The sequence below is a fragment of the Coenobita brevimanus genome, chromosome 35 (genome assembly GCF_032717465.1).
Source record: "Coenobita brevimanus isolate Jiangsu-jjx chromosome 35, ASM3271746v2, whole genome shotgun sequence".
NCBI classification, from domain to species: domain Eukaryota; kingdom Metazoa; phylum Arthropoda; class Malacostraca; order Decapoda; family Coenobitidae; genus Coenobita; species Coenobita brevimanus.
Window position 1 is genome coordinate 20,328,716 of NC_136988.1, and position 19,095 is coordinate 20,347,810.

Here is a 19,095-nt window from a genome sequence, read left to right on the forward strand (position 1 = left end):
GAACTGAAAACCGACTTTAACTCTAGTTTCTTCCCCATCGTTATATAAGCTTGCATTGTTCTACAGTGTTGTTTTGCTACAAAGCTCTTGTGTATTCCCGAGGGAGCGCAGTTACAACAGTTACCACCTCGGAGACATCCAAAACATGCCAGAGTTTTCTAACACTGCGTAACACTCTAAATTATTTAGTATAAAATCTTAAATTAAATTACAAAATTTAACTAAGTCACATAAATAAAACATGGTTGAGAAAAAGAGCATTAAAAATTAATGTACAACTTACGAAATAAGTTCGTTCAGAAACAGTAGGGTAAGTGGCACCTCTGACTTGTAACGGAACTATGGTACAGAAAACATCAAGAAACTTCTCGACTACCTAACTGGCAAAGCCCGCTTCTTAAAAAAAAAAAAGACAAAACAAATTAAAAAAAAAGACAATCCAATATGATCTCTCCACACAGCTGGTCACTCAATAGTTTCCTCTCCACACAGCTGGTCATTCAATAGTTTCCTCTCCACACAGCTGGTCACTGAAAAGTTTCCTATCCACACAGCTGGTCAATAGTTTCCTCTCCACACAGCTGGCCACTCACTCTCTCCCACAGATGGCGCATGGGCAGTCGGGTCAACGTCTTCTTGTGCAACTATGAGGTCATCAAGAGAGCGATGGCAAAGCTGGAGTTGTCAGACAGGCCAGACTTCCATACCTACGGTGTATTCGGCAGTGGCTCCATGCTGGGTGAGAGAGAGAGAGAGAGAGAGAGAGAGAGAGAGAGAGAGAGAGAGAGAGAAAACGAGCAGGCAGACAGACATTTAGGCAGACAGACAGACAGATAGATAGATGGATAGATAGATAGATGAATATATATACAACTAAACTTACATCCTCTACTGCAGGCATAACCTTCAGCAATGGGGCCCTGTGGCAGAAGAATCGTCGCTTTGCCCTTCATCAACTTCGGGACCTGGGCATGGGGAAGACTTGCTTCGAGGAGGTGATACAGAGGGAGGCAGGGTATCTGGTGCAAGACTATATGAAGCACACGGGCAAGGAACAACCACTCCCTCTCTCTCTGGGGGTGGCCATACTGAATGTGGTGTGGAAGATGGTTGCTGGTGAGTTTAACACTAGAACAACGTTCACTGTATTTGCTGGACCCTCTAAAAGGCATGACTAAACTACAGGTCAATCAGAAATTTGAGAAATTTGGGTAAGGACTGAGGGAGGACATAGTGGCCACACAATCTCCTCCAGTCCATAAGCAGACCAAAAGTAGTCAGGCAGGGGCCCAGACGTTGCCAAGCTGAAAAACTACTCGCATTTGCCTCTGTTAAGTTATGTATCTTTATTAGTCATATGTTTTTGTGACATGTATGGAATATTTGTACTGAACATAAACTATACTCCTCGAAGCTCTGAACACGATTCACGTAAGAGTTGTAGTCCTACAGTATGACAATATAGGCGTAGTCTGGTTGACAAGCATTGGGTTGAATGTTGCAGGATACATAAACAGGGCCTAAAAAGATCCTCAAAAGAACCCTAAACAATGGTATGAAGAGGTTATCCTCGCCTAGCATCTTGTTAGACACAGAGAAGAATGCTGGAGCCGTCCAGGGTGCTCTACTCTGGACTAGTTCTCTGTTGGGATACAGCAGCTGAAATGACCAAAAGACCTTAAATGACAGAGACAAGAGTGACTGTAAGTTGACCCCTGCCGCTAACAGGGTATGGCAAATATGCAGTACTGTATGACAATAGCAATGGTACTGGTGCAGTAGTAGTAGTGATGGTGGTAAGAGTAGCAGTAGCTGTTGTGGTAGTAGTAGTAGTAGTAGTAGTAACAGCAGCAGAAGCAGAAGCTGTGGTAGTATATGAGTAGTAGTAGTGTGCATCACCACGAACTGCAGGGTTGTGTTCCTCCTCCTCTTCCTCCTCCTCCTCCTCATCATCATCATGATCATCATCATCATATCTCTTAGCTGTTCTTCCATCTTCTCAGTCCACCATTTCCTCATCAAACTTTGCTTCCACACTGTTTTTATTCTTTGCTCTTTCCTTCTGCTTTGCTCTTGCTCCACTTCATATTTGACATTCCCACATTTCTTTCTTTCCTGTTTTCCGCCCTTCCTCTCTTTCTTCCCCAGACATGCATTACGAAATGGATGACCCGCGAGGACAGGAAGCCGTTGAGTTAGTCTGCTCTACCGACGAATCTCTTGTAGGTGCAGTCTACCTCTTCAACCTCTTTCCATGGCTTCATAAAGTTGCCCCTCCCTTCTTCAAGAAAAAACTGGGCTACGATAAACTTCAGCAATGTGTGGGGAGATGCCTGGATATAGTTTCCGTAAGTATACATGAGGGTCGACTCTCGTATTGCGCCGCTTGGTGGGAGATACAGGTTAGAGCTGGAACTCTTTATTTTGTTTAATGCTCCAGGCTACAAAGAACCCAGGGAGTGTAGTCCAAAACCATAGAGAAAAGAACGTTTTGGGCTACACGGAACCCATTTTCAGAAAGGGTAGCCCAAAATGTAAAATAAAGAATTGAAGCTCTGTGTCTACCTCCCATCCAACATTTCCACTTGTATTGGATCATCTATATATTACATCTCCCTTGTCAATTCTTTAAGTTGTGGGAAAGGCTCCATCTGCTGATGTGGGTGTGGGTGTGTGTTATCTATCTATCTATCTATCTATAGCCCGACGCCCTAATCCCGCAAAGGGTGGCCGCAGACAAAACGCCTCCAAGTCACTCTGTCACCCACCATTTGACTCCCCTCCCCCCAACTCACCCCCCCCTCCCTCATATACCTCTCAACTCCATCCCTCCACCTCATCCTCGGTCTACCCCTCCCTCTCCCTCCCTCCACCTCACCCACATACACCCTCTTAGTCAGTCTTTCACTCTCCATCCTCTCCACATGTCCAAACCACCTCAGTGTATTTCTCCTAATCTTTTCAACCACATCCACATCTACCCCACAACGTTCCTTCACTTCTTCATTCGTCAACCTGTCCCTCCATGTCACTCCACATGCTCCTCTCAAGTAACTCATTTCCACTGCTCTCACTCTTGACTTGTTCCCCTCTTGCAAGGTCCACGCCTCGCTTCCATACGTCAGGGTAGGGATCACAATACCATCATGCAGAGACTTCTTAACTTCCATACTCACTTCCCTATTTCTCATCACTGCTTTCAGCATGCCTACAACCTTCCTTCCCTGCTGTACCCTTTCACGCACTTCATCCCCCAAAGTTCCATCCTTACTCATCACACTACCCAAGTACTTGAATGCACTCACATTCTCCATATCCTCACCATCCAACCTCACTGCACACTCTGTGACTTCATTCCTCTCAAACACCATAACTTTACTTTTGTTTACATTAACTTTCAGCTTCCTCCTCCTACACACTGTCCCAAATTCATTCACCAAACCTTGCAACTCCCATTCATCTTCACTCAACAATACTGTATCATCAGCAAACAGCAACACCGGAAGCTTCCAAATCTCACCCTCATTCGTTAGGGCCACCCCCACATCCACTGCCCTACCTTGTACCTCCTTTACGACCCCATCCATATATATATTAAACAGCCATGGAGACATTACACACCCCTGTTTCAGTCCCACATTGAGATCAAAGAACTCACTCAGCTCACCATCCACTCGCACCGTAGCCCTAGCTCCCTCGTACATACTCTTCACAGCACTCAACAATTTCCCCTCCACTCCATATATTCTTAATACCTTCCACATACCTTTCCTATCTATTCTGTCATAAGCTTTCTCCAAGTCCATGAAGGCAGCGTACACTTTCCTTCCCTTCTCTAGATACTTCTCCACTAAACATCTTAGAACAAATATCTGATCTACACACCCTTTTCCCTTCCTAAATCCCCCTTGTTCTTCTCCAACTAGCTCCTCTGTCATATGCCTAACCCTATCAATGAGTATTCTACCATATATTTTACCAGTCACACTAAGAAGGCAAATACCCCTATGGTTACCACATACTTCTCTCTCCCCTTTTCCTTTGTACAGAGGAACAATTATACCTGATTTCCAGTCCTCTGGAACCCTTCCCTCTTCCCAAGCCAATCTACACAACTTCCATATCCACTCCACAACAATCTCACCCCCATACCTAAGCATTTCACCACATACTCCATCAATTCCTGGGGCCTTTCCCAGCTTAATCTTCTTCATCGCTTCCACTACTTCCGACCTACTGATCTCTTCCTCCCTCCTCTCATCTCTTCTTCTCCCAGCCATTCCCCAACCACTTATACTCACACTGCTCTCACTCTCTACATTCAACAAATCCTCAAAGTGCTCCTTCCATCTCCTCAATTTCTCTCTCTTCTCTACCAACAATCTATTATTCCTATCTTTCACTCCCCTACTATTTCCCCTTTCACACATCCTTACTTTCTTTACCTCCTTCCAAAACAATTTCTTACTCTCCCTCCATTTCACACTCAGATTCCTCCCAAACTCTTCATCCACTTTCTTCTTACTCTCCTTCACCAGTCTCTTAACCTCCCTTCTCCTGCTCACATATACCTCTCTCTTCTCTCTCTCATCTTCTCCCCTACCTCTACTCGCCAACCATTCACCATATGCCTTATTCTTTTGTTCCACAGCTCGTTTCACCTCATCATTCCACCATGCTGTCCCTTGCACACCCTTGCATCTCCTCCTCACTCCACAAACCACCTCACACGCTGCGCTTATCTCTTCCGTGAATATCTTACATACGTCTTCCACCCCTTCCATCTGCTCTAGCTCATACCTTCCCAATCTTTCTTCCACTATGCTCTTATACTCTGTCCTCTTCTCACTATCTTGCAATTTCTCCACTCTTCTCACAGGAGCTGTTTCCTCCTGTCTTCCCCTTCGCCTCCTCAACCACTTTCTTTGCAGCTCTACCTTGGCCATCACTAAGTGATGGTCCGAGACTCCATTCCCCCACCCTCTCCACACCCTTGCATCCAACACTTGTCTTCTCATTCGCTCATCCACACACACGTAGTCTATCATTGCCTTTTGTTCAACAAGTTCACCATCCATCCTCCTCATTACTCTCCATGTATACCGGTGGATCATCTTATGACGAAAGTAGGTGTTGGCTATTGCCAACCCCTTACCAGCACAGATGTCCACCAAAGCACTACCATTCCCATCTACTTCTGCTGGCACACCCCACTGACCAACCACTCCATCCACTCGTACATTCCCGACTTTGCCATTCATGTCTCCAATCAACAGCACTCTCTCGCTCCTCTCAAACTTGTCCATACATGCTTCTACTCTCGCCCAAAACTCATCTTTCACTCTTGCCACTCGATCCTCTGTTGGAGCATACACACATACAATCGCCCATGCTTGTATACCTACTTTCATCCTCACCCATACAATCCTTGCACCCACTGTTCCATACTCTCTTATATTCTCCTTCCACTTCTTGCTTATCATCAGACATACTCCCTCTCTTGCCCTCTCATTCTCACTGACTCCCGCACATATACCTACACCGTATTCCCATTCTCTCATCCTTTCACCTTTCCATTTAGTTTCAGTCAATCCACATATATCCACTTTTGCATCCTCAAGCACCTGGACAATCTCTCTCTCTTTCACTTCATCATTCACTCCTCTCACATTCCACGTTCCTACTCTCAGAATGTCCTTTGTCCGTTCCTTAGTCGTCAACGTATGGTCCGTCCGGGTCCGAGGCGCTTTATTTGCTTTTTTAGTTAGTTCTTTTTACGGGGTGGGGCACTAACCCACCACCAACCCTTTTAGTCGCCTCGTACGACAAGCAGGGATACTGGGGGAGCAGTGACTAGCATTCTTCGTTCTCCTTCATCTTCTTCTTCTTCTCCTGTTCTTATTTTTCTTCTGCCTCCTCCTCCTCATCCTCCTCGTCCTCCTCTTCATCTTCTTGTGACGAAGATATGCTATGGACAGGATGTGGAGTTGCAACATTGTCTTTTTCTGCCATTAAGTTACGTGAAATAAATTGCAAAAGGATGAAACTCTGGACCAAGTTATCCCTCCCAGGCACGTTGACGCGAATAGCGTTCTTTGGCACAGACCCACACTCACGCAAATCGCTTGAAGAAGCAGTAAAAACGCCATCAAAAGGAAAGTTTTTTGCCGATTTGTGTCAAATTTGGACGTGATCTAGCAGGTGCATTCCTCTTCCGAGGTAAACCATTGGCATCATTGTAGAGCCTCCCAGGAGGCTGCCCATAGTGAGAAACCTTAGTCAATCACAAGGAGCCAGGCTGTGAGGCTGCGTCACGTGTGCTGACCCTTTAAATCACCCTAATTCTCCCTTTCCCACCCGAGTCAAAACCCCAGTGGACTGAGTGTGATAATATATTATTTCTGAGCACATTTTGAAATGATTTTGTCAATGGAACATAGATATATCTCTTGAGAAGAAATGGTGCCCATTATCAGTCATTAGGCCTAGTGGCAAGACGTGTGTTCACTGTAGCGGGGTTTTGCCACTCCGCCTCCTCTGGGCCCTATGCTGTGATTAAATATACGTATATAGAGAAGCCAGTGCCTAAACCGTGCAGTGTGTGAAAGCTATAGTGGCTTGCTTTGTGATATATTGGAACTAGCATATGTTAAGTATGCCATAGCCATAGTGTGGAATGAGGCAGGCATTATCTGTATGCTACATAACTCCTCACATGCTACATAACTCCTCATCTTCAAATCCCACAAGGTTCTTCAGGCCCCTCAACACCCCTGGAGGAAGTGAGTTTTCCGAATTTTGTTGATATATATATATATATTGACCTATTATCAATATCCCTATATTTTTCACACAAATCACCATTTTCTCTTACATATTACGCATATGACAGGATGTACGCCTTCATTAGCAGTAACTAGAAAAAAGTAGTGTTCATGTCTAGTAGGTTATAACACTAAAAACAACCCTTCAAGATTTACAGTGTACATAAAAGTAAAAAAAAAAAAAAAAAACTTTGGGAGCATAGTCTTCAGGCAAAGGGGGAGGGAAGACAGTGTTTTTTTTTTTTTCCTTGTTGTAAAAGTAAGTAGCTATCAGAAGAGTAATTTAGTTTTGTCGTGCTATTACTCGAGAAGTATTGGACATATCGACTTTCTGTAAGAACCATGATAAAGAGCAGTGAATTCTATGTATGTTCATTACCAAAATATAAGTCTTTGGGAGCATATTTTGTAGGAAAAGGCGGGGGAACAGAGAGTGTTTTTTTCTCACGGTAAAAGTCAAAAGCTCTTGGAGGAGTAAACTCACTTTGTCAGCCAATTGCTCAAAAACTATTGGACGTTTCGATTTTCTGTAAGAACCATGATAAAGAGCAGAAAATTCTACATATGTTCATTACCAAAATATAAGCCTTTGGAAGCATATTTTGTAGGAAAAGACGGGGGAACAGTGTGTTTTTTTTCTTGCTTGCTGTAAGTCAAAAGTGCTTGGAGTAATCTCACTTTGTCATCCAATTACTCGAAAACTATTAGACGTATCGATTTCATGTAAGAACCATGATAAAGAGAAGTAAATTCTACGTATGTACACAACATAACAATGTAGTATCTCTGATAAAAAGTCGTTGTTACGTAGGCGGGAATATAACATTGATTGTGCGTCCATGATGAAAGTCACACATGGCCGTGAGTACCCAATCATTTTTTGCGATTTGCTCGGAAACTATGAGATGTATCAAAAATCAGCGTGGACGTGAGAAAGTTCATGAAATTCTACACAATACTATTGAATAAAAATATAAGGTGTGAGAAAAGTTTTGCAGAAAAGCTCCCTGTACAAAAAAGATAAAAAAAAAAATGGCTTTCAGTTGTTGGCTATTTTCTCAAAATCTACAAATTGTATCAAAACTGGATAATTCTCGTTTGAAAGCTGATGAAATTCTCTATCAAAACTTCTAATAATATTTGAACGATGGAAAGCATTCGAATGGTGAAGCTGGGAAGTGAAGCTGACATTGCAATATGTTTATTCAGGGCTGCCTTTTGTAATTTTATTCGTGTCTTCCTGATTTTTTTTTTTTTGTGCTTAACAGCTAGAACAAACATCGACGAGTGAGATGATATAGGTTTCATGGCAGTATATTGAGTTTGGGTGGCGAAAATAAGGCGAGAATACGTGCTTTCAGCGGCATGCGGGCGGGCTGGGCGGGCAGCCAGACGAGTAAAATCGTGAGCCAGGAAACTTACACTTGCGTGGGACGGTTAGAAAGAGAGAAAAATAAATAATACAATATCGAACTGGATAATGGTGGATGGACATATTAACCCCTAAACCGTGGGGTTGTTTTGGCGCTTCTTGCATGTCCCGCAGGGATATTCGCGCTCTGAGAGACTCTCTAAAAATACTTGCCAAAAATCAATTATTACTCCTAGAATATTATAATTATGTATGCTTATGGCACATACCTTCAGTTTTCTCCTGGGATGTTTGTTGAGCCTTCGTCGAGTACTGTAGGACTTGTGGAGACCTCTGAATTTGGGTAACGAAGTCTCCACTTTACACATCCCGACACTTCGTAATATGATTACCACAGCCTGATATTATCACTAGAAACACTATTCTATGATTTTCAAATAGTTTGGAATCCATACTCCAAAAAAAAACACTGTTATAGCAATGAAAATTATGAGCGAGTACCAGCTTCCCACTTGCGCTCGTTCGCTGCTGGTATTCTGTCATTTATTATTCATAAAAACACTCACACTTTATATTTCTATTACTATATAACACTTATATATATCTGCAGTCTTTATCCATAAGTTTCCTTCAGTAATAGTAGTTTATTATCACTGTAGGCATTCAATTTCACTTTCAGTAAAATATGTAGTATTCATTTTCTTGTACTGTATACTAGTGTTGAGAGAGAATCTGTCACTTTCACTCGCTTTCAAAACACATAGTATTCATACATGCTGCAGTGAAACTTTCACATTCATTACTCCTAGTATATATACTCGTATTCTTATATTACTACTCATTTACATTTCTATTTACATTCTTTATTTTATTTACATTATTTACATTTCTATTTTATTTACACTGTCCTATGCACTGTCACTTGCAGTAACTTATAAAACTATTTTCCACTGTTCACTTTTATTTACATTCATTGCTTTTACTTGCTGTTTACACATTATTTCCATTTCCACTTGCACTGTTTTAGTCACCAGAAAGATCGTAGTCACTGTCCAACATTTTCATTGATAAAATAGCCAGTTCACGTTCCACAGCAGTCACTTAGCCCTTTACCCCTTTCCACACAAGGTTTAGTATGGGTAGAGGTCACAGGGCCCTTTGCATGGGGCTAAAAAGCGGCGGAATTGGACAGGCACGAATCCAACGTGGCTTCACCTTAAAAGACGACAGTAAACTGAATGCTGTGGTGGCCTAGGGGCAGTGAAAGGCTGCCAATGTCAGCGTGGTGACATCTGCTAATATAAGAACTACGAAAACATTACCAGGATATCTAGGCAATACATAATAAATTAGGTAGTTCCAGGTAAATGTAAATATCAATTAGCCTTCTCCATTCCTTCTTTATATATATTTTTATTACGAGAATAGATTATACGGCATAATTCAAGAGGAAATAAACAGGGAAAATTAGCGAACGAATGCATATGAGGTGTCGTCAAGTGATAATTAGCCAATTTCAGGTGTATGGCACTATCACTTACCTTATTTCTTTTATGTATATATTATTTTGTATAAGAATAGGGCATAGGGTTTATTTCAATGGATGAAATCAATGGAAATTTCCAAGAAAGATTTACTTACTGCAGCGCGGCCAGGCAGGTGAGAGGAGAGGGTAATGGAGGGGAGGTAGGGAGGGGAGTCAAGAACGGGGAAAAATGGCTAAATTGTCAACAATGGATGGGAGTACAGATGAGATTAGGGGTGCTGACTAGTGTTGGACATTGGCAGTACTGATAGATGATACAAGCCACCACTTGAAAGGCCGGGCAAATTCAAAATAACACAGAATCACAAATGTGACGCCCTGCGGTATGATCCCTTGTTCCCAAGTGTCACGAAAGTGATGCCCTGCTGTTAAGGAGTTAACAGACAGGCAACTCAAGGACACATTAACAAGAACAGGCAACTCAGGGCATGGCATGGTGTTGCAGGAAGTGTTGAAGGATCATAAGGACACACTGGACCCGTCTCATCCCAGGGACCTCATAGACCAGTACCTGATACAGATGGACCACAACAAGGGAGAGGCCACGGACGCTCCATACACAGGTGAGATTAAATCCCACAGGAGGCTTCGTGACACGTCTCCTTATGTGATTTATTTAAGAGTGAGACCACGGATGCTCCCTACACAGGTGAGGTTACAGCCAGTATTCTAGGTGGATTAAGGGAAACCTAAACCTCTTCCTGCACAATATAAAAGATGGTACATATATAATCCTATAACGATAGGCCAAAGGTCAAGGTCACAGGGCAAAGTCCACTTAAGTAATTTTTATTCTGTTTAGACCAAATTTTGTGGAAGGGTTGAGGATATGGCAAGAATTAATGGACTCAGTTTTGAGTATAATCAGTTAAAGATCAAAGTCACAGACCAGTGTCACACAGCAAGGTCAACTCAAGCACTTTGGATCTAAACGGAACCAAACTTTTATTTATCTATTTATTACATCTTCAGAAATGGACCTACATGTAATGATGAGTGACTTACTGTTTGCTGGGCTCAAGGCTATGATATCCACACTGCGCTTAGACATCTTAGATTTTGCCAAGTGTAATACTTTAGCTAGGCTCAAATCCCAGATAAATAACTTTCTCACTTCAAATTGCCTTTTTCATTACTGGGTTTGCATGTAATGGTAACAAACTTGCAGTTTGCTGGGATCAGCACCACCATATCAAGATCAGTATTCTCGTTGGTTAAGGAAGCTCCATGACACCTCATCGTTAGTGACTGATTTTTGGATACGGCTGGTCAACATCAATTTGTACGTTAATTACGTTGAGTATGGTGGTATTGAAAAGACATAAGTGAAGCAGAAGAGAATGACATAGAGTATTAAGCAAAATAAGTTGCTTGGGAAGAGGTCTTGGGCAGCTGACTTAGCTGACAAGAAGATGGCCCCAACTTTCCTCTGAACAGTACCAGAATATTCTGCCTGCATTCCAACCACCGGATGTCCTTTTCATAGTTTTCAGAGCTGGATTTGGATATTATTGTTATCGATTTATTGTTTACTGGGATTGAGACTACCATATCCACTCTGCACTGGGCAGTACCAGAATATTCTGCCTACATTTAAGTCACTGGTTATCCATTTCATACTTTTCAGTGTTGGATTTAGGTGTTACGATAATCAGGTTTTTAGTCTGCCCAAACTGAGACCATCATAACCTCCTTTGGGCAGTACCAGAATATTCTGCTTACATTCAAATCGCTAATTATCATTTTTAATATTTTTCAGAACAGGATTTGCGTACTATGATTATTGACTTACTGGTCGCTGGGACTGACACCATTTTGTCCACTGTGCGCTGGGCTATCTTGTATTTAGCCAAGCACCCGGAGGTACAGGCAAGGGTCCAGAGGCAAATTGATCAAGAGGTCCCAAGAGACAGCCTTCTCTTCTACTATGAGAGGAACAAGTAAAAGAGTTTGGTGGTAGAATCTCACTGTCTGTCTGTCTGTCTCATAAGATTCCCAGTTCCAACTTTCAATATGACCGCCAGAGGGTCATGTAAGAACATTAATTTTGGTGGTACAACTATTCTCTCTCTCTCTCTCTCTCTCTCTCTCTCTCTCATGCACAGTTCTTTCTCTCTCTTCCTAGACTACCGTACCTGGAAGCAGTGATTCATGAGGTGCACCGTATTATCTCTCTGGCACCTTTTGCCGTCCCTCACACTGCCTCTGCAGACACCATGCTGGACGGGTACCTCATTCCCAAGGTTGGTGTCCGTGATTCGAATCCATGAGATGCATATTCTAGGAAACTCTGTAGTACCTCACCCTAAGTGATTTAACATGCTTACCATGCCTTGAACACTAAACTGTATTGTATGTTATTTATATAATTTTAGTATCACAGCAATAATGCAGAAGTGGTTATTGAGGTGCTCTGTACAATATAAATCATTAAGAAACAAATGTTGCAAAGTATTTGAAAACACTTAAAACCGCTAGGAAGAAAATTAGAAGAAATAAGTAAAATATAACAAATTCATGTTATTAAAGTAGTGAAGGAGAAAATAAGGAAAAATCTTTGAAAATACACAATATCCACATTATTATTATTACCAGCCATGACAATGATGCTGGTATTGTTTTCAGTTTGTTGGTGTGTGAGTGTGTGACTGTGTGTGTGTGTGTGTGTGTGTGTGTGTGTGTGTGTTAGCCCGATAACTTCGCAACCACTCAAGATTCAGTACCATCAAAAAATTTTATACGTGTGTGATAGGGATGAAAATCTCGGACGAGTTCGCAGTTGGTGAAGGTAGGTCAAGGTCATATTTCCAGCTGCGCTAGATATGTATCGGCTCATGGCTGGTGTGATTCCCTCCTTTGGGGGATCCTCTAAATATTATTATTATTATTATTGTTATTAGTATTATTATTAGTATTTTTATTTTACCAGGGCACAGTGGTTCTTCCTCACTTGGAGTTCTGCCACAAAGACTCTCAGTTCTGGGACCAACCAAACGAATTCAACCCAGACCACTTCCTTAGTCCAGACGGCTCATTTAACAACAGGAAGGAGGGGTTTCTGCCATTTGGAATTGGTAAGTTGATGATAAGGAAAGAAAAGGCAATGAACATAGTCATCATTATCATCGTCATCATCATTACTTACTTTTATTGACACTATACTATTTTTACTTTCACTTGGCCAGATTTATTTTTTCATCTTTTTCCAGCTCGTTTCCTGTAGTGTTAGTGGGCCCGGAAGTGCAGCAGTGTGTAACTGAATGGAAGGAGGTGTCATCAAGACTGATGTGTTTGAAAGCGAAATTTGAACGTGAGTTGTGGGTATATGCGAGTGCATATGGCCCTGGTAGTGAAAGGGCTGAGGAAGAGAGGGAGTCATTCTGGAATATGTTGATGAGTGTCTGCAGAGTTTTGAAGCGAATGTGAATGTGGTAATGATGGGAGATCTGAATGCTAACGTGAGAAATGTGGCAGTTGAAGGTGTAGTTGGTATGCATGATGTGCCTGAAAGAAATGAAAATGGTGAACGAATGATACGGATGTCTGTTGAGCGAGAGATGATGACTGGAAATATTTTGTTTGAGAAGTATACATGGGTGAGACAGGAGAGTGGAAGGGTTGCTGATAGAGCATTGATGGACTATGTGACTGTGTCTAGGAATGTAGGAGGAAGATTGTTGGATGTGAGAGTTTTGAGAGGGGAGGGTGGAGGTACGTCTGACCACTACCTGGTGGATGGAAAGTTGTGAGTAGGTAAAAGATGGGTGAGAACTAGGAGAGTTAGGTGTGACCGGGAGGTTTTGAAAGTGAGTGAATTGAATAAAAAAGAGAAAATGATAGAGTATTAGGAGAAATTGAAAGATGAGTGGAACGCAGTAAAAGATCAGGAAAGTGGCAGCATGGAAGAGTAATGGCAGCTGTTTAAGAGTGCTGTGGTGGGGCATGTGGAAGATGTGTGTAGTGTGAGACAAGTGGGTGGTGGTGTAAGAAAGGGAAATGAATGGTTGTGCGAGGAAGTAAGTATGGCTGTGGCTGAGAAGAGACGTGCATATGAAATGTTGCTGCGGAGGAAGGATGTGTCATATGAGAGGTATATGGAAAAGATAAAATAGGGCAAGAAGGGCTATGAATGATGCTAAAGTAACAGGAAATGAGAGGTGGGGCAAACGGTCGACTGAGAATTTTCAACAGAATAAGAAAATGTTTTGGAAGGAAGTGAAAAGGGTGCAAAAGGGAGAGTTTGGGAAGGAAGAACGAGGAAAAGTAGAGGACAGAAGAATGTTAATTGAGATGGATGCAGTAAAGGGTGAGACAGGCAGAGTAGTTTGAAAGATTGTTAAATGTAGAGGAGGAAAGGGAGGCTGAGACTGTGAAAGATGGAAGGGTGCAAGGAATAAATGTGTTGGGAGGGTTGAATGATTCTTTGATCATGACGGAGGACATACAGGAGGCAGTAAGAAGATAAAAACAGGGAAATCTGCAGGTATGGATGGGTGTGCTGTGGAGTGCCTGAAAGGTGGTGGGGCGTCTATTGCTGAATGGTTAGTAAGATTGTTGAATGTGTGTTTTGTGAGAGGTATGGTGCCAATTGACTGGGCAAGTGCTTGTGTGGTTCCGCTGTATAAAGGTAAGGGTGATAAGTATGAATGTACTAGCTTCTGGGCTATAAGTCTGTTGAGTGTTGTACAGTAGGTAAGGTGTGGTAGAGTGCTAATTATGAGAGTTAGAGAGGGTACAGAGGAAGTGACTGGTGATGAGCAGTGTGGTTTTCGGAGAGGGAGAGGATGCATGGATCAGGTGTTTGCTGTGAGACAGGTGTGTGAAAAGTATTTACCGAAAGGTAAGGATATGTTTTGAGCATTCATTGATTTAGGGAAAGCGTATGATAGAATTGATAGGGAGGCTTTGTGGACTGTTTTAAGATTGTATGGACTTGATGGTTGGTTGCTAAAAGGAATGAAAAGTTTTTATGTAAATAGTAGAGCATATGTAAGAGTGGGAGATATGGTGAGTGATTGGTTTCCCATGAGAGAGGGGCTGCAGCAGGGATGTGTGATGTCTCCTTGGTTGATTAGTATTCATAAGAGAGGTGAATGCAAGAGTCTTAGGTGGAGGTTTAATTCTGGTGAATATTGATGGTAGTGAGTGGAATCTGAATCAGTTGCTGTTTGTGGATGATTCAGAGGAGAGATTAAGACAGTTGGTAGAGGAGTATGGAAGGGTGTTTGAATTGAGGAAATTAAGAGTAAGTGAAAATAAGGGTAAAGTGATGAATTGTGCATGGTTGGTAGATGGTAGGATGATGAACAGTTCTGAATGGCGAGTTGCTTGAGGAGGTAGAGTGCTTTAAGTGTTTAGTGTCTCATGTTGCTGAGGATGGAAGAATAGATGCAGAAGTGAAGTTCGGAATGAATGAAGTATGAAAGGTGCTGGGAGGAATGAAAAAGTGATTAGATATTGTTTGCTTAGAATGGATGGATATTGTGGTACCGACTGTGTTATATGGGACTGAAAAATGGAATATGGGTGTAGTAGACAGGAAAAGTTTGAATGTATTGGAGATGAGGTGTCTGAGGAGTATGAGTAGAGTGATGCCTATGGATCAAATGAGAAATGATGAAGTGTGAAGGAGAACTGGAGATGTGTGGGAGACGGCTGATCGCGTTGAGCAGAGGGTGTTGCGATGGTTTGGGCATGTGGAAAAAATGGATGATGAGTTATTTGTGAAAAAAAAAAACTGGATCAGATATGAGAGGTGTAAGGCTGAGAGAAAGACCACAAATACGATGGATGGACAATGTAAAGAGAGCATTGGATGCGAGAGGGATGTCTGTTGAGCAAGGAAGAGTGGCTGCTCGTGATAGAAATGATTGGAGAGAGTTTGTGAATGAACAAATTATGACGCAGCCCTGGGGGGATATTCTCCTGTATTTGGTCTGATCAGCTTAACAGGTCAGGTGTGGGTAACGGGATGGGTCCACTGTGATGCGGTAGGGGTAAACCAGCTCTGCTGTCGGACCATGCTGCAGATGTCGCTGACAGCACTGCACAGTTGACCCTCGTTCAGTGTGGTACGGTGAGGATCTGTCCTTTCTCCCCTTGGGGCTAAGATGCGAATGAATGTGTTTGTGTTTATGAGTAAATTGGGAGTATGTCGTCCCGTCTCGGCTACCTCCCTTTCCTGGGGGAAGCAGCCTAGGTATATAGATAGATAGATTTCTTGTAGTTCAGAGGCTAGCCAATGCAATGGTTCTCCCTCCTCTCCACAGCACTTCTTCATGACTAGCATCCTCTTATGCTATCTACTGTTAAAACTCAGGATTCAAGGTGGAGGGATTGGAATTTTAGGCCATGCTACTGTAGAGTGAAAAGATTATAGTCTCATTATCATTCACTATCATTATCCCGGCTCATATACCAGACCACACCAGCTCTTATTCCAGCCCACACCAGCTCTTATTCCAGCCCTTATTCCAGTCTGCACCATCTCTTATTCCAGTCGACACCAGCTCTTATTCCAGCCCATACCAGCTCTTATTCCAGCCCTTATTCCAGCTTTTGTCCAAGCCCATAATCTAGCTTTTATTCTGACCCATACCAACCCTTATTCCATCCCCTTATCCACAGGTCGTAGGGTGTGCGTGGGGGTGGGTTTGGCCAAGGTAGAGATCTTTGTGTTCCTGACGGCGTTGTTGCAGAATTTCACCTTCTCACCGCCGCAGGGAGAGACGCTGAAGACTGAGAGAGACCCTGATGTGATAATTATAAACGCCCCGAAGCCTTACAGGGTGGTCATTGAGGAGAGGCAAAGTGTGAAGAGGAATGAGTAGGAGAGAAGCAAAGAGGGGAGGGAAAAGCTGTGTGTGTGTGTGTGTGTGTGTGTGTGTGTGTGTGTGTGTGTGTGAGAGAGAGAGAGAGAGAGAGAGAGAGAGAGAGAGAGAGAGAATAAAGAAAAAATCAGTTCCCAGGGTTGCATCACACACCTTGGATCCACATTCAGTGTAGTGTCACCTAAACTCAGCACTACTTATGTGTAGTTACTGTATATTAAAAGATATATCTTATATGTAGTTGTATTAAAAGATATGTCTTATGTTGATGTGTCTCATTAGCCATCCTATGTACAGTATCTCCATCTGTCTGCCTGTCTGTACCCATCTACCTGTTTATCTGTTGGTCTATCTGTATATTTATCTATCTATCTCAGGATCCCTCTCACCACATGAATTATTGAGCAGTAAATTGTTAAACACTGAAGGTTACTCCTGTGTAAGATTTTGCCGGGTTAAAAAGATGCGGAAATTGAGTTTTTGGTGGAGTAAAAAACTTTTTTTTTTTTTTAAATTCCGGTCAGAATTATTTTGCTGGTACGTGGGGACGCCCATCATCCACCCAATTTGTGACGTGGTACTCTGCTTTTAGGGTAGCTCTGCACTGAATGGCAAGCCAGATGATTTCTTGGGAACTACGAAAGTATTTACAACGCTGGGTGGTAACCATAATATGAACCAACACGCGTTCCCTACGTGACAACAAGTGAGTTGGCGGAGGGTTAGTGCCCCTCCACGGAAAACATCTAGCTAAAAATAGAAACAAGAAGCCTCGGACCAGGACTGACCAAAAGATGACGACTAAGTACCGAACAAAGGACATGGTACAGATAGCTACGTGGAATGTAAGGGGAGCAAATAATGAGGTGAAAGAAAGAGAGACTGTACAGGTGCTTGAGGGTGCGAAAGTGGATGTATGTGGAGTAACTGAAACTAAATGATAGGTGAGAGTGTGAGATAATGGGAGTATGGTTGGGGTATATGCGCAGGGGTAGGTGAGAATGAGAAGGCAAAAGAAGGTGTGTGTATTGTTGTGAGTAACTGATGGAAGGAGAGTATAAGAGAGTATGGATCAGTCGGGTCAAGGATTGTGTGGGTAAGAACGAATGTTGGACTACAAATGTGGGCGATTGTGTGTGTGTATAAGCCAATGCAAGATCGTGCAAGCAGAGTGATAGTAGAATTCTGGACAAATGTGGAAATGTGTATGGAAGAGTTGGAAAGGAATGAGAGTGTTTTTGATTGAAGATATGAATGGAACAGTAGGGAATGTGAAGGTGGATGGAGTAGTTCGTGAGTGGTGTGTGTCTGCAGATGTGGATGAGAATGGCAGTGCTTTAGTGAGCATTTGTGCCGGGAAGAGGATGGTGATAGCCAATACCCCCTACGGGCACAAAATGATCCATAGGTATCCGTGGCGAGTGATGAGAAAGATGGGTGGTGAACTGAATGAACGGAAGGCAATGATTGATTATGTGTGTGTGGATGAAAGGATGAGGTGTGGAATGGATGCAAGAGTATATAGAGATTGGGGGAGTGGACTTTCTGACCACCACTTGGTGGCTGTGAGGATCAAAGTCCAAATGAAATGGAGAAACAGAAGAAGGGAAGGACAGGAAGTAGTAGATGCAAGGAGGGTGGAAAGATTACAAGAGGATGGAAATAAGGCAGAATATAAGAAGGAAGTGGAGGAGCGACTGCATAAATATGGATTGGAGCAGATGGGGGACCTGGAAGAAGTGTGGAATATATTCACAGAAGAAATCTGAGCAGCATGTGAGGTGGTGTGTGGGGTGAAGAGAAGACAATAGGGGGTACAGGGAACAGCATGGTGGAATGAAGAGGTGAGAGAGGCTGTGACACAAAAGAAGAAAGCATATAGTGAGTGGATGAGAAATAGGGGCGTGGAAGAAGTTGAGAGACAGAAGAGAGAGTTATATGTAGTGAGGAAGAGAGAGGTGAAAAGATTAGTAAGTGAGTAAGAAGAGAATGGATGAGGAATTTGGAAGGAATTTGAGTGTAAAGTGGAGGGAATGTGGGAAAATGTTCTGGAAAGAGGTAGAGAGCATTAGACAGGGTGCCAAAGAAGTTAGTTAGGGAGTGAAAGATAAAAATGGTAGATTTCTAGTGGAGAAGGGAGAACAAGTGCGCAGATGGAGAAAACACTTTAAGGAACTGTTGAGCATAGAAAATGAAAGTAATACGAGTATAAGTGGCTGGGGAATGGCTGAGAGAAGGAGGGATTTGAGAAGAGAAGAAGAAATCAGTAGAATGGAAGTTGTGGAAGCAATGAAGAAAGTTAAAATGGGGAAAGCCCCAGGAACCGGACAAAACAGACCTGGATGAAGCTACATATGCTGCGGTCATGGCAGCGATAGCTTGCACCCTAAAAGACGAGGAAGGCGCCATTGTGGACCTCCATCAAGTGGAAGATTAAGCTCTCCAGGATGAGGACTACAGGCTCCTCCATGAGCGCATGAGTGCCGGGGACTGGGCCGACTGGAAGGATTAAGAGCCAATAGC

The 19,095-nt window shown here is 42.8% G+C and overlaps 1 protein-coding gene across 1 annotated transcript in view; it reads left to right on the top strand.

The window, feature by feature from the left end:
* The first annotated feature begins 1,025 nt into the window (after positions 1-1,025).
* LOC145396205 (cytochrome P450 2L1-like) overlaps positions 1,026-19,095 on the top strand; it is a 98,585-nt gene continuing 80,515 nt past the window's right edge. Inside the window, exon 1 of the mRNA XM_080269640.1 lies at positions 1,026-1,116. Coding sequence (XP_080125766.1) covers positions 1,035-1,116 — 82 coding nt within the window. The 5' untranslated portion in view covers positions 1,026-1,034. The remainder of the gene's footprint in view (positions 1,117-19,095) is intronic.